Source organism: Gopherus evgoodei, chromosome 8 (genome assembly GCF_007399415.2).
Source record: "Gopherus evgoodei ecotype Sinaloan lineage chromosome 8, rGopEvg1_v1.p, whole genome shotgun sequence".
Lineage (NCBI taxonomy): Eukaryota > Metazoa > Chordata > Testudines > Testudinidae > Gopherus > Gopherus evgoodei.
Genome location: NC_044329.1, coordinates 79,446,270 through 79,460,279, shown reverse-complemented (window position 1 = coordinate 79,460,279; position 14,010 = coordinate 79,446,270). Strand labels below are relative to the sequence as shown.

General features: G+C 43.8%; 1 protein-coding gene across 4 annotated transcripts in view; it reads left to right on the top strand.

Annotated features, from left to right (window-relative positions):
- Positions 1-857: 857 nt before the first annotated feature.
- The window catches only part of KIAA1107 (KIAA1107 ortholog), a 61,598-nt gene continuing 48,445 nt past the window's right edge, over positions 858-14,010 (top strand). For 2 of the 4 annotated variants that reach the window (XM_030572834.1, XM_030572833.1), the window contains exons 1-2: positions 860-1,318; positions 3,486-3,683. In XM_030572834.1, the coding sequence (XP_030428694.1) occupies positions 1,185-1,318; positions 3,486-3,683 (332 nt within the window). In that variant the 5' untranslated portion in view covers positions 860-1,184. Of the gene's footprint in view, positions 1,319-3,485; positions 3,684-14,010 lie in introns of all 4 variants that reach the window. The other 2 variants (XM_030572836.1, XM_030572835.1) reach the window with 2 other exon arrangements.

Sequence of the window (14,010 nt, the reverse complement as noted above, 5' to 3'; positions counted from 1 at the left end):
TTTAATTTTAAATTCTGCTTTTAGAACTGCAGATTTCTGCCATGGCAACTGTCAGGGTGAATACTCATTCTGAAGGTTGCACAAAGCACTGTAACCTGCTGTTTAACTTTTTATTTATAGGAAAGAAGCAAGGCAAGATGGGCCTGAGAAATAGTGAATATGGCTGCAGCATGAGACAGTCATTTAGGGGTGATTCAACTTCCGTGGAACCCGAAGTCTTTATCCTAATAATGCTGGTGCAACACCCTATTGTATGATGCTTTCCTATGGCCCTAGAAATAAATTAGGGACTTTATTTATTTGAAGCTGTTTATTGAGGGTTGTGGCTACAGGAAACCGAATTATTTAAAACCTTTTAAAGCTGTGGCACGCAAGAAAAAAGCAACTGAATCACGCTCTTGTGATAATCGTGCCCGCACACGCGGATGCAAAGTGTCTCAACAGGCTCCCTCCCTTCTGCGACCCCACCCCAGTAACACCGCCCGTGCTGGACGGCGACAAGGACAAAACAGATGGGAGCCACTGAAGGGCAGCAATGGTAAGGGACAGCGGTGGAAGCCCCGCCAGGCCCCGCATTGACCACATCGGCCGCCTTCTGATGGCGGCACCTCACAAACGTGTTACATCGTCATTCACAGACTGCCACAGCGCGCCGGCTGCGGGAGCTGCCTCTTGTTCGCATCCAACGCTCCTCCGCGCCCCTGCCAAGCCAGGCTGGCTGCCCCGGAACCTCCGTGCTCGGACCCTGGATCCGCGCCGCCTCGCCGCTGCCCTGCGCCCAGGGCTCTGCCTAGCCCCCGAGACAGATCTCCGCCCCACACAGCGGGTCGCAACAACTGGGGGGCGGAGCAGGTCTGTCTGAAGGAGAGCAGCATCGATTGGTCAAGATCGCTTCCGGACCGCCCAATGGGAGGAGGGAGGCTGGCTCTGTGTCCAATGTGCGGAGGTTTCCGGTGTGGAGAAGGCGCCCGGCAAGTTAGTTGTTTTGAGAGTCCCTGGGCTGCTTGGTGTCGCTGCTGTAGGGTGGACGCCGTCCCTCGGGGCGAGCGCTGGCGTACGGGTTCTTCGTGAATACCAGCGATGTCCTATAAACTGTGTAGCTCAGGGACCGTCTGTCAGTCATCGACGCTCACGCTTGCGTTAGTACAAGAAGCTGCCGCCTAAGAGGGAGCGGACCCCGGCACATGGCGCGGTGTGGGGGGGACGCTGTCTCGAAAGACACCAGCTGGGTCCCGGCAGCAGGCGGCGGGAGGGGGGTGTGGGAGCGGCAGAGGCTGAAGGAGATGGTGGCTGAGCAGCTCCGTCAGGATCTCGGCAGGTAGGGGCGCGGGCGCGGGCGCGGCACTCACCCTGGGGCAGGGCACAGCCTCGGGTCGAAGTGTGGTCGTGGGGAGCGGGGCACCTGGGCCAGCCCCAGCGTTGTCATGGTACTCGGCGCAGGTGGGGTTACCACCTGGGAGTACCTTGGCCACAGCACTGCAGCATCAGGGCACTGTCTCTCAGCTCTCTGGCCCCTTAGCCAGAGCTAAGAGGAAAGGTGTAATAATAGTAGCCACGAAACTGTAAGAGTGTCAGTTTCACTGCTGTTAGGCTCCCTGCTATGAAATCGAGCCCGTCCTCCTTAGGGCTGTCAGCCCTGGGGCTGGAAGAGCTCCATTTTGGGGGTGGGGGTGGTATCAGTCTCCTGCTAAGAGCCCTGCGTGGTGCTGACAACCCATAGGCGGTGTGAGTAATGCAGATTCTGCATAGACACACTCTGTTGCCCTAACTACATTGACCTAAGCACTATGGGTCTTGTAGAGGTGGAGTTATTAAGTCAACATACTGGGCAGCTTACATGGTGGGAGCAACAGTGTAGTGTCGATAGTTACAGAGTGAGATTGACATAAGCTGCCTTATGTTGACCTAACACTAGTGTAGACCAGGGTTCTGAGTCTAGCAAACTGTCTCTTTGTTGAATCTCCTCCCTTCCTATGGAGCTGGCCTTCAGATACTTCTCTGTGTCCCTATTCTGTGATGATCTTTGTAGAGACTCTCTGGGTGTTGTCTGCTGTCTTGTATGTGTCTCCCATTCCTCTAAATCACTTGTCCCTCTTGCATAGTCATTTTGTATGACCTGGGTGCTACTGCACCCCTCACAACTCCTTTCGTCCTGTCCTTTTGGTGTGTCTCTAAAGGCTGGATCCTCACAGGAATGCTTATCTCCAGGGTAAGTTCTTGGCTGACCTTCTGTACATTTAATGCCTGCTTTCTCAGATTGTTGGCCATCTCCTTTTGGCAGTGTCCCCATCCTTCTGGCTACACCAGGTCTCCCCTCATTGGTGGTAAGTTTTGGTCCTTCATCACATCACTGTCTGCACTGGACTGTTTTGGTACCCGTGTGATGGAGTATTTCTGCATACCAACAAATGCTAAAAACAATGCCTGAATCAGAAGAAACAGCCTTGTGTAACAGTCTCTGAGCTGTTTTTGCAGCTGATTCAACCTTACCATTACTCCTATGGTATGCTTGGAAGAGGTGTGGTGGTCAAACTCCTCTGCTCTTGCTCACACTGCAAAATGGTTCAACTTTCCATGTTCCTTGTTGTCATAGGCTGGGGCACTTCTCTTACCCCCTCATGCAGTCTCCCACCTGAAATGCATTTCATTGTGGGTATAGAATGGTTTTTGTTCTGCTTTGGGGAGCAATAGTTCCTCGGAGCTCTTAGGAGTGCTGTGAGGCTTGAGGCAGTGGTGAGCCCTCATGTGGTGCTGACCTCTCTTCTTGTTCCCCAATAAGATAAAATAATAGTTTTACTTTCCTACTATTGTTGTCCTATTGCATGACCAGCTCTGTGTACAGCTCTAAATCCTCCTTCAACTGGGTCCATCACTGGGTTGGATTTGTCTGCAAAATCGAGGGCTCTGTGGGGGCTTACTTTGCAATCTGCTGCCCTTCAGAAAGCTAACAGCTCAGCTGTTGCCACCATGTTTCATTTTCAAAGAGAAAAGCATTGCAAAGTTAAGCTGAACAAATGGAACTTTATTAAACGCTGTCCATTGCTCTGTCCACATGGGTGATTTTGCTTCCAGCCTAACTCCCTGAATTCCCTAGTTTTCCTGGTGCTCTCTTGATAACAGTCCCTTCAGGGAACATGAGCCCTCTGACTCCAGTTCCACTGATCCAGATGCAGTAGTGGCATGACTAGCTGGGGGGTCTGTGTGCCATAGCAACTTATCATAGTGTCAGCATTGCACTTGGGCCATAGTGCTGGTGTAATTAGCTGAAGATGTGGGTCAGTTCCAGCAACTGAACTGAGTTAAAATGCTTCAACAGGATTTTTTTTTTCAGATGACTACATCCTGAGTTGTCGTGGCATTCATTTTTCACTGTAATTTAAAAAAACCTGTGTTTTTTTTAAAGATTCCAGTATATTATAAACAGTGTTTACAGTGTGTCTTCTAGATGTGAATTTAATTGCATAATGATTCCTGTCCTCTAACAGGCTTCTTAAAGAAGAAATACATGCAGATGTCACTTTTTGTGTCGGTGATACTCTATTCAGAGCGCATAAAGCAGTGCTTTTAGCAAGAGTTCCAGACTTCTTCTTATACTGTACCGGAAAACAATTAACTAATCTGAAAGACCATGAAACTTTTAATTTGGAGAACTTTGAGCCCTCAGAATTTAAAACATTTCTGCAGTAAGTTTTTCATTATCTTTTCTTTTTTTTAATTTCACTGTCTGAAAATTAGAATGGACTTGTAGTCAGTATTTTTTTGTATATGTTCTGTAGTGTCTGAGAAAGAATCTAATCAACAAAACTTCAGGTTTTGCTTAAAGTTACTGGATCTGCTCGTGTTCCAGTTAGCATCAACGGGAGTTTTACCACCGATGTCAATAGTAGCAAGACTGGATCCTTAGTTTAGGGGAGAGGAGATTGGGGCAAGAGAATATTTAGTACTATATCTTAAGCAATTAACCCACTCGTGCGTACTCACACCAATTAGCCCATTCTTGGATGATACCACTTGGAGGACAGATAATTGTAGTTTTGAAATAAAACAAAAAATGTATGGTTTCTGTTGTTGCTAAATACTAACATGGTTTATTGTGGCTGCTTAACGCATCTGGTAAATATTAAGCCATAACAGAAATGGGAAGTAGTCAGCAAGTAGCAAATGAATGCTAGCATTATTCCTTGAATTACTTTATTAACCTGTTCATTTGTAAAGAAATAGGCCGCTTGTGGTGAATACCTGTGTTGTTTTATTATTGAAACATTTTATATTTTAAAGGGCTTGTAATAAAACTTTCAAACTGTAAATTTTCAAACATCTACAGATCTTAGAAAGACGAGGGTGATGTAATATCTTTTATTGGACCAACTCTGTTGATGAAAGATCTTGTCAAAGGACTTGCTTTCCCGTCAGTATGGTAACATGGAAAAATGGATATATAGCATCCATTAAAGAGGTCATTAAAGGTGAAAATATTGAAAGTCCTCTGTATGATATTAAGGCTACTGGCTGACTCACTGAATTTAATATTAGGCTGTTGCCATTAAGGTCCTAATGACTTAAATTTCTTTTTTTGAGATGACTGTAACTTATGTGGTGGAAGTGTGGGCAGATGGTTGAAAACAGATAACCAGTTTTCTGTAAATTACTAGTATGGAAGCAGTAGATTCTTCTAAAAAATCCACAAGATATTGCTTAAAACATGGTATTTAGGGGGCACTACAGTTCATGAAATAGTGTAGGGTTTATCAGTTTCCTACTGAGATGTTAAGAGTAGTGTCTTCAAAATAATATAAAACATGAAACTTTTGGTGATGTTAACGCTTGTTTTTAAATGAGAACTTCTATTGAGAATGTATTTAAAAAAAAAAAATTACTCCGTGAGATACTGCACATAGCATTCTAATTGTGCATCATACCAATAGCAGCGTATATTAGTGGGGGTGTAGTAGGTTCTTATGCTGAACCAATTTCACAGGACATAACTTGTCACATCTTTTAATTAAAGATTTGGACTTACTCCTCTGTTTCCTGAATGGTAAGCATCGTATACCTACAATTCATGGCTCTGTATCACTTGTTTTCAATTAACTTGTGTTCACTGGAAAGCACGTAAAAGTCCCTAGGGTCCAGCAGGCTCTCCAAGGAAAAATATGTGCTAGTCTTACAAAACAACTTGAGTTTCAAAACACTGTCTAAATATAAACCGTAATCTTTTTTAAAATGCCCATCTCTATGTATTCTAGATGATGTATTAATGCATCGGTGGGGTGGGGTGGACCCCACCTCTGCCTTAGTGCTGAAGGATTAAATGGTTATCAATATGTACATCCTCCTAATCTTCCATCTTCTCAAAAGTCTGGAAAAACAGATGGCCTTTTAAAAAGCCCTAAAGGCCTACAGCCTTGAACTTTATTGGACCAAATGAGGGAAGCATACTTCAGAGTTGAGTGGGTCCTCACTGAGAACAGCATTCTAGCAGCCCTCTCTCAGGTAAAGATGGAATGTGTCAGGTTGTTTGCCTCCACTAATCTCTGTGGCAAAGGTATCCCATGGGGAAGAGATGGTCTTTCTGTTAGCCAGGACCCAAACCAGTTAGACCTGTGTAAGTCAGAAACAATACCTTGAATTACACCCAGAAATGAAATGGTGTAGGTCTTGGAGCACAGATGTAATGTGGTCACTGCATGAAGCTCTGGTAAGCAGGGCGCGGGTGGTGGGGGGCACTGTGTTCTATATTAGATAAAGTTCTGGATTGTCCTCCAGTGTAGCACCATGCAGTGTGTGTTTACTCTGAAGTAACAAATCTATGGACAGCTGTAGTAAAGCTTGCATCTGAAAAAGACTGCTGAGCCCAAAGTGAAATAAGCACTTTTGGCCACTGATGCAGCCTGGATTTCTAGAAACAGCTAAGGACCTTCAGTTGCAATCATGTGTGATAAGTTGTAGGATGTCCCCCAACAAAGGGAACTGATCCAGCCTTCCACGATGTCTTCTTCCAAACTAGAAATTTTACACTCAATCTTATCTGCACTGAGTCTCACCCAGATATACTTCAGATCCATACTCTCACTTCAGCACAGTCACTCAACTGCTCTGAATAGGTCAGATGGGGTGTAATTTGCATACTGAAGACACTGCAGTTAGGGTGACCAGACAGCAACTGTGAAAAATCAGGACAGGGGGTGGAGGGTAATAGGCACCAAACAAGACAAAGCTCCAAATTTTGGGACTGTCCCTATAAAATTGGGACATCTGGTCAACCTAACTGCAGCTCATATAACCTCAATAATCCTAATGGCTTTGTGTACATTATGAGCAGGAAGGATGACCAGATGAACTCGACTTGAGAGAAACATTTAAACAGATGAGCGTTGCCCAGTACTACCCTGTGGTGTCATTCAATTGTCTCCTTATCTACAGCTGCTAAAGTCTGCCAGGGTCAGGTCTCTGTCATGAGGACATCCTCAGCTGATACAGCCATTCCATTCTCTGTACTTAGATAAGAGTAAGGCTCAAGAAGACTTGAGGAATACAGATAATTCTGGAGCTGTCTTGCTACAGGCCTCTGTGCCTTCTTTAAGAAGGCAAGACTTGGATAGGTCAGTAATTAGAGAACAAGCATGTCAGTGTTAAGAAATAATTTCTTCAGCCAGAGTCTTTCACTTTCTTTCTTAAGAGAAGGCTGTCGCAGACCATCAGTATCCTATGTTCTCCATATGTTACAGTAACTGGTGAAAGACAGATTGAATATTTTATTGCCCTTGATGAGGTAAAGGGTAGAAACATAGTCATGTAAAATTCAGTGTTTAGATGACAGGAATTTTTGGTTGGGGTAGATGCTGCTGTCATTAAACAAAACCTGTGTGTGTGAGAGAACTATATGTAAGTCTCAATACTATAAGGCGGAAAAGCACTTTTGTTTTACTGTATAGATACTTTCCCTTGCAGACTTGGAACCTAGTTTTATTAATTTTATTCCTTAACCATCAAGGTACTGTATGTCTAATTCTGTTTTTCTCTATTTAGACATCACAAATGCAAACCATAACATATTGACTCATAAGGACATATTTACAGCAGCTATGTTTCACTTTTCAGGGCAGAGCTGGCAAGGTGAAAATGCAGAATAGGGAGAATGGGTGACTATGTATTCATGTTACAAAATGCTTTTGTTTATATTTTTGCCCTTGAACTATGAATAGTGTGTGTACACCTACATATCTATATTTAAAGCCTATTAAGGTTGCTGACACTTGCCATTATAAGACCCTGTTTTCAGTTACTTAGAACAATTACAAACTTTAACGGTTTGGGCTGAAATTTTCTATGCTGGGTGTCTGCCTCAGGCTGAAGGCTTTTTTGTTTTTTTGTTTTTTAAACTTAAGCCAGAATAGTTGAACTGTTTCTGTGAACGAGGCTAGGGAAAAATACGTTGTTTTGTCCATGTTAAAATATTCCCAGCAACCTTTTTTTTATGTTTTTAAGAAGTTTGGTTTCCCCCATGCTTTGGAGTAGGGACTTGAACTTTGGCAAGGGCCTGACCTTTGTGAGACTTGCTGGAACATTGCAGCTAAATTCCTTGAAGACTGGGCATGTTTACACTGGGCATGTTTCAGCCTGCAGCTGAACAGGATTTTCGCCGCAATTGCAGCTCTGGGTTGTTGTGGGCCAGAGTCAGGCACTGGAACTGTGAACAGGAAGCCTGTTTTTCTTGTGCTCTCAATGCCCCCCCCCTGCAGGGTCCAGACAGAGTGGAGGAGGAAGCTTCCTGATTTGAATGTAGAGGGGACAAGAGTTGGACCTGAGTGGAGGAATAGGAGAGTAGATTGAGACTGGGACAAGAGGCTGTTGGGGGTGGCGGGGCAAAGGGAATTTGGGACTAGGGTTAGAGAGTGTGGAGACAGAGACTGGCTAGGTCCAGACTCTGAACCAGTGAGGCAGAGGAAAGAGATGAGGATAGATCAGACAACAAATTGAGCTGTAGGGAGAAGAATCGTGACTAGTTGGGCAAACAGATTAGGACCACGACTGATGAGGTGGTGGGGTAGGAACAGGACACTGAGATGGGATGAGGAGGGGGAGACAGGAACTGGGAGCCAGTAGGGGCAGAGTGAATTGGAGGTCAGAGTGGGGAGAGACAGATTGGACAAGGAACTGGAAAAAGAGGAACTTGTACATGCTAGGAAAGGAGACTGGGACTAGTATGAGATGCCTGAGGAGTGATGACTGGTTAAATGAAGAGAATGGGACTAGGATAAGGAGCTGGGGGAGGGGGGGAAGAGAACAAGCACAGATAAGAAGGGATGGGGCAGGAGGGGTCCTGTTTGGAGAGAATGGTCAGAAGAGTCTGTGCCCAGTAGGTCATACTCCGCTGCAAAGCCTGGAATGGAACCTAAGATTCTTGAGTCTCATCATTCCTTTGCTGTCAGCAAATATCAGTGAAGTTCACTGGCAAAATATCCCATCCTCCTTTAGTGCTTGTCCATGTAGAGGAGGACAACCTACTACTGTTAATTTACTCCATTAGCTTGAGTGGCAGAGGTCTATGCAATGGGTTTAAAGGTTCCAATCCTGCTGATGAACCTATTGGAATGTCAATATGATGCCACATGATGGAATTTGTCTCTTCATTTTGCTTTTTTTTTAAATCTAGGAAGCTACATTAAAAGAACATTATATTAAGGTTGCAAAGTCAAGCACTCGAGTTAGGAAATGCCAGAATTTAGGTTGGCAGTGCAACCTTAATTACTCCCCTCCCCTTGTATGTATGTATTACATGTCTTTAATTATATGATCACGTACTGTTCTTTTAGCAGGATATCTGCCTCCAATAGTGCGCAAAATGGACTGCTCTGGGATAAATCAGGTTATGTAGTTAAGGAGCATATTTTCAGTAGGACCTCTACTTCATTTGTTGCAGAAGTTGAAAGGTGTGTAGTGGGAGAGTTAAGGTGTTACCCATGAGAACCCTCCTTCTTGTAAATCAGTTGAGTTCTGCCCTGGATCATTGGATTTTATCCCTGCTTCTGCCACAGAGTTCTTGTGTGAAGCTAAACAAGTCAATTAAATCAGATTTTTGACAGGTAGCCTCTGATAGTATGTTCCTTATTTTCTGGGTGCCTGAGTTGAGATCCTGGGTCTCATTTGTGAGTGCTAAGCACTTTTTCAGCTCAGCTGAAGTTAATAAGAGCTGTGCTTTGGATACATTAAGTGCTGTATAACGCTAAGTGCTGAAAAATCAGGTCCTAAGCATCAATTGGGTGCCCAAAACTAATGGATACTCTGACCTTACATCTCTCTCTGCCCCAGTTCCCCATCTGTAGTGTAGCTGTCTTGTATGTAATGTGTATACACAATATATATATTTTTATGTATAATCTAATTAGGCACCTTGCTTTTCATTGTCTCCCATTTGCATCTCCTTCCATTTGGTTATGGAGGTGGTGTCCCAGCTGCATAGCAGACTGTAACTGCAACTTCTTTAAAATCTGTGGTGGGTTTTATTGTGTTTGTCTGGCTGCAGAGGAGAAGAGCATGAGCATCTGGGTTAATAGCCTTTGGACTGCATCTTGAAACTTAAGACTCCACTTAACAGATCGTGGCATGTCTACACTACGAAGTTTGGTTCACACAAGTTATGTCAACATAAAACCACTGACTGTAGTATGTTGTGTGCATGCACACTTGGGTGCTTGCATCGGTGCTGCATGTCCTCCCTGTGAGTGGTTGCACTGATGTAAATTGTAGTGCTCCATGCATAAGTATCCCAGTGTGTCTTGCATTGCTGTTTGGCTCAGTGCCTTGTGGGTTGCTTTTTGCAGTGGTTTTTGGAATGCCACCAGTTCACCCAGGGATTTATAAAGGTAGAGGTTAAGTTTTCACCAGGCCACTTTCTCCATTCCATAATTTTTTGCACTGTTTTTTAAAACTCCCACAGTTCCACATGCCTGTTTTTGGTCTCCATCATCTCTCTGGCAGAAGCATGGACAGTGCACAACTGAATGAAATTCTCATGAGTATTGCTAATACAGGACACATGATTCTTCTGTATTTGCCTAACATGAACATGTGCTCCTACAACTGAGTGTGCAATGAGGAAAATGTGGAGATGCTGAAGCACAATAACTGGATATAATTGACAAAGCAGGGGCAAAAATGCCAGAATGCTGTTAGCATTCATGGAGAAGCTCCACATGATGGATTGCTGCATCTGGGCCTAAGAAATGAGAATTGATTGGTGGGATCGCATTGTAATGAAAGTTTGGGATGACAAGCAGTATCTGCAGAACTTCTGGATGCAAAAGGCTGCATTCCTGGATCTGTGTGCGAAAGTCACTCCACCCCTCTTTCACAGAGATCCCAAACTGAGAGCTGTATTGGCAGTGGAGAAGCAAGTAGTAATCATGGTCTGGAAGCTTGCAACACCAGATTGCTGCCAGTCAGTGGGCAATCTGTTTGAAGTTGGGAAAAACCGCACGGGGGGTGGTTGTGATCCAAGCATATGAGGCTTTTAATCATCTCCTGCTATGCAGGGTTGTGACTCTGAGTTATGCTCAGGAAATAGTGGATGGATTTGCAGCAATGGGATTCCTGAACTGTCTTCCTGATCTGCATGTTACCATTAGCGATGTTGAAATGCCACTAGTGTTTCTGGGGGACCCAGCCTACTCTTGTTTCCCTGGCACATGAAGCTGTACACTGGCCTCTTCGACAGCACCAAAGAAAGATTCAGTTACCAACTGAGAAGATGCAGAATGATTGAATGTGCTTTTGGTAGATTTAAAGATTCCTGGCAATGCCTGTTTGCTGGATTGCATCTCAGCAAGGCTAACATCAATCACTATTGTAATAGCTGCATGTTGTGAACTGCAAAACACCTGTGAAGCAAAGGGAGAAAAGTGGCTGCTACACTGTAGGGTTGAGATGAACCATGTTATCTGATGAGCACTTTATGGAACAGCGTTCATGGGTTGGTGCTTCCTGTTCTGAATTCTGTAATGCGTGGTGTACACTAATTAAAGATACTCAGTTTCCAAAAACAGAATTTTTTTGTTTATTGCTTCTTTGCACACAATACAAAAATAGGGTAAAAACAATCTAGCAACGCTATAACAGTAAACCATCTTTTAAAAACCCAAGAACAAAAAGGAAATAAATACAAGTATTGTCTGTTCCTGTGTTTGTTTTTTTTCCCCACAGGTTTATATATATGTAGGTATTGTTCTCCTTATTTTTCCCTGGCGTGGAGTGGTAGGGGTACGTATGTGATGCCACCTGTTGTTGTGTTTGAGGTGGTGTAGGGAATAGTGGCCATGAGGTTCTTCGAGGATTGAAAAAGTTGTAGAGTCAGTAGTCTCTAGGCAGAAAAGTCAATAATGTACTGCACCATTGGCTTGTTGCCTGAGCAAACCCATGATGCTTTGATGCGTTTCGCAATGCGCCTCTCGGTCCTCACCCCTTTTTTTCAGCAGCCAGTCCCTCCATTCTTGGTCCTTCTCCATGATTGTTGTTGTCAAGGCCTCTCCAAGCCTTGTACTTACTGTCGGAGATTATAGAGGAGTGGGAGATCTCACTGAATGTATCCTCCCTAGTCCTCTTCTTTCTCCTTCTGATGCGGGTAAGATATTCAGCAGGTGTGGAGAGGGGACAACGCAAGGCAACCACACCAGGGGCTACTGACTTAACACAGACGGGTACACCATTAGATTTACAGTCACAATGGAAAGGGGAAGATAAGTTTCAAAACTCCTGTTCATTAGTCCCAGAAATACTTTTAATAAGAAATGCTAATTGTCACTTTAGTTTTAGAGTTCCTCGTCACAGCACTGCTCTGGCGCTCAAACCCTTGTGGGTACAGCCTAGCCTGGAAGGAGGAGGAGGTATTCTGCTGCATTGAAACCTTAAAAGCTGGAAACCTCTGTTTCTTCTACCTCCTACCTGCGCACAGGATGCTGATCTGATGTGAATTGTGTAATTGGACTACCATGCTGTTTTTTGTTTTTGTTTTGTTTTTTTTTAATTTATTCTCTACTGGCGTAATGTTAAGACAAAATATTAAAGTAATCAAACAGAAATCAATGCCTTTGTTCTCTAAAGTTGGGGATAGCACAGGTACCATTTTAAATGATGATGTGCTGTGGTGGGGAGGGAGGAGGTAGACTAGATTTTGGACAACAAAAAGGGGAAAAATTACTGTGAGATATAATTCATGTACAAATTTACCTAAGCTCCTTCCCCTTCAGCAGTTGGCTCCTCTGTGCTTGCCATCAGGCACTGGCTTGACTCTGGAGAAGTTTCAAACAGCTTCTGGCTCACGACTTGATTTGCTGTGCCCCCCGCCCCCCCTCCCTTTTTCAACATTCACAGCAGGGGTCTCTGCAATGGGCTCCTGCAAATTGTCCACAGTTTTACATGGGTGCTGGTGGGATCCCTGCCAAGAGATGCATGCAGTTCATTGTAAAAGTGGCAGGTCTGTGAGGCAGCACCAGATTTCTTGTCATCTTCTCATACCTTCTGGTATATCTGTTGTAATTCCTTTTGCTTTCACATAGCACTGCTGCTGACCCCTGTCATGCTCCTTTGCCCCATGCAGTCTGCTTGTGGATGTCAATATTTCTATGACTAGCATTTGGCTGTGCTTGCACAGCCTCTTTGCCTTACAGGCTGAGGAGATCCAAGTCTTGCCTGCTCCAGGCAGTAATTTATGTAGTAACTTTCTGTGTTTGTGAAGCTGGCATGGTTGGACACATGTAACTAAGGTGAGCTGGTAGGTGTGCTCACCAAGGTGAACAATCAGGAAAATGCATTTCAAAATCTGGGGGAACAAGGGAGTAGTGGCTTCTGGTCTTTGCAACCCTTGGACAGCAGAGTTTGAAATTGTGAGTACAGGAGCTACTGTCATGGGGATAGAATTGTGGGACAGCTGCTGGAGTACTGTTAGGTCAACGCAGTGAAGTGTAGACATTGCATGACCTGTGTTGACCCTAAGTAGGTTGACCATGGCTCTGCATTGCTCAGGAGGTGATGTTATTGCATCACTGTAACGGTGCTTATGTTGCTGGGAGACAAATTATAGCATAGGTGCATGTGCAGTTAGGTTGGTGCAAGCTGATTTAGGTTGACCTTTCTTTGTAGTGTAGACCAGGCCTAAGTAGAAAAAAAAAATGGGCTGGAGCAGTGCAGGAGAGAGTGGCAAAATACAAAGTTGGCATTGTAAGTCTCAATTATGGATTTGACTGAGTGGATTGCCTTTCTTAGAACAAGGAGAAATTGAGCAGCATGCATTACAATGGTCTAAAAATAATTAAGACTAAGTCTGTCATCTGAAATTGTTCAAAAATGCTTTTCTATTACTTGTATGGCCCCAGAACCTCCCAAATGTTAACGGGCTTATCCTTGCAATAATCCTGTGAGATAGAAATAATATTTTCTATTTTACATATGAGGAACTGAGACACAGAGAAACTGACTGTCTTGACAAATATCACAAGAAATCTGTCAGAATTGGGAATTGAACACAGATCTCCTGAGACTTAGTCCAGTGTCTTTACTGCGATAGTGCAGCTCATGTGAGAGTAGCACTAAAGCACATTAGTGGATTAATAACCGATGTGATTGCTTTTACATTACAGAAGCTTTCACTGCCAGTAGCACTGCGAATTCTTTATATGTGACCAGTTAATCAGGTAGTCTTGGAATCTTTCCATTACTGTATCTTTTGCTTCTATGGCTCTGAGCCTTCACCATTTTCTAATTGGATTCTCTTGTCTCTAAAGCTTGTGAAAGGAAAGGGAATAAGGAGTTTTCAGTTTCAACAGCTATATATAATTCCTCTGTGTTTAATTTCTTCTCAGCATTGTACCTGCTGTTAAAATTCTTTAAGAATATCTTTTTCAGTGGCTCCACCAAATTATTTTAACTCCATTTGTAAATAGTCATTCCTCTTCCTTTTTTTCACTATTAAATGTTTTTTCTTTTTAAGAAAGAGAAACTTAAATTCAAAATTTG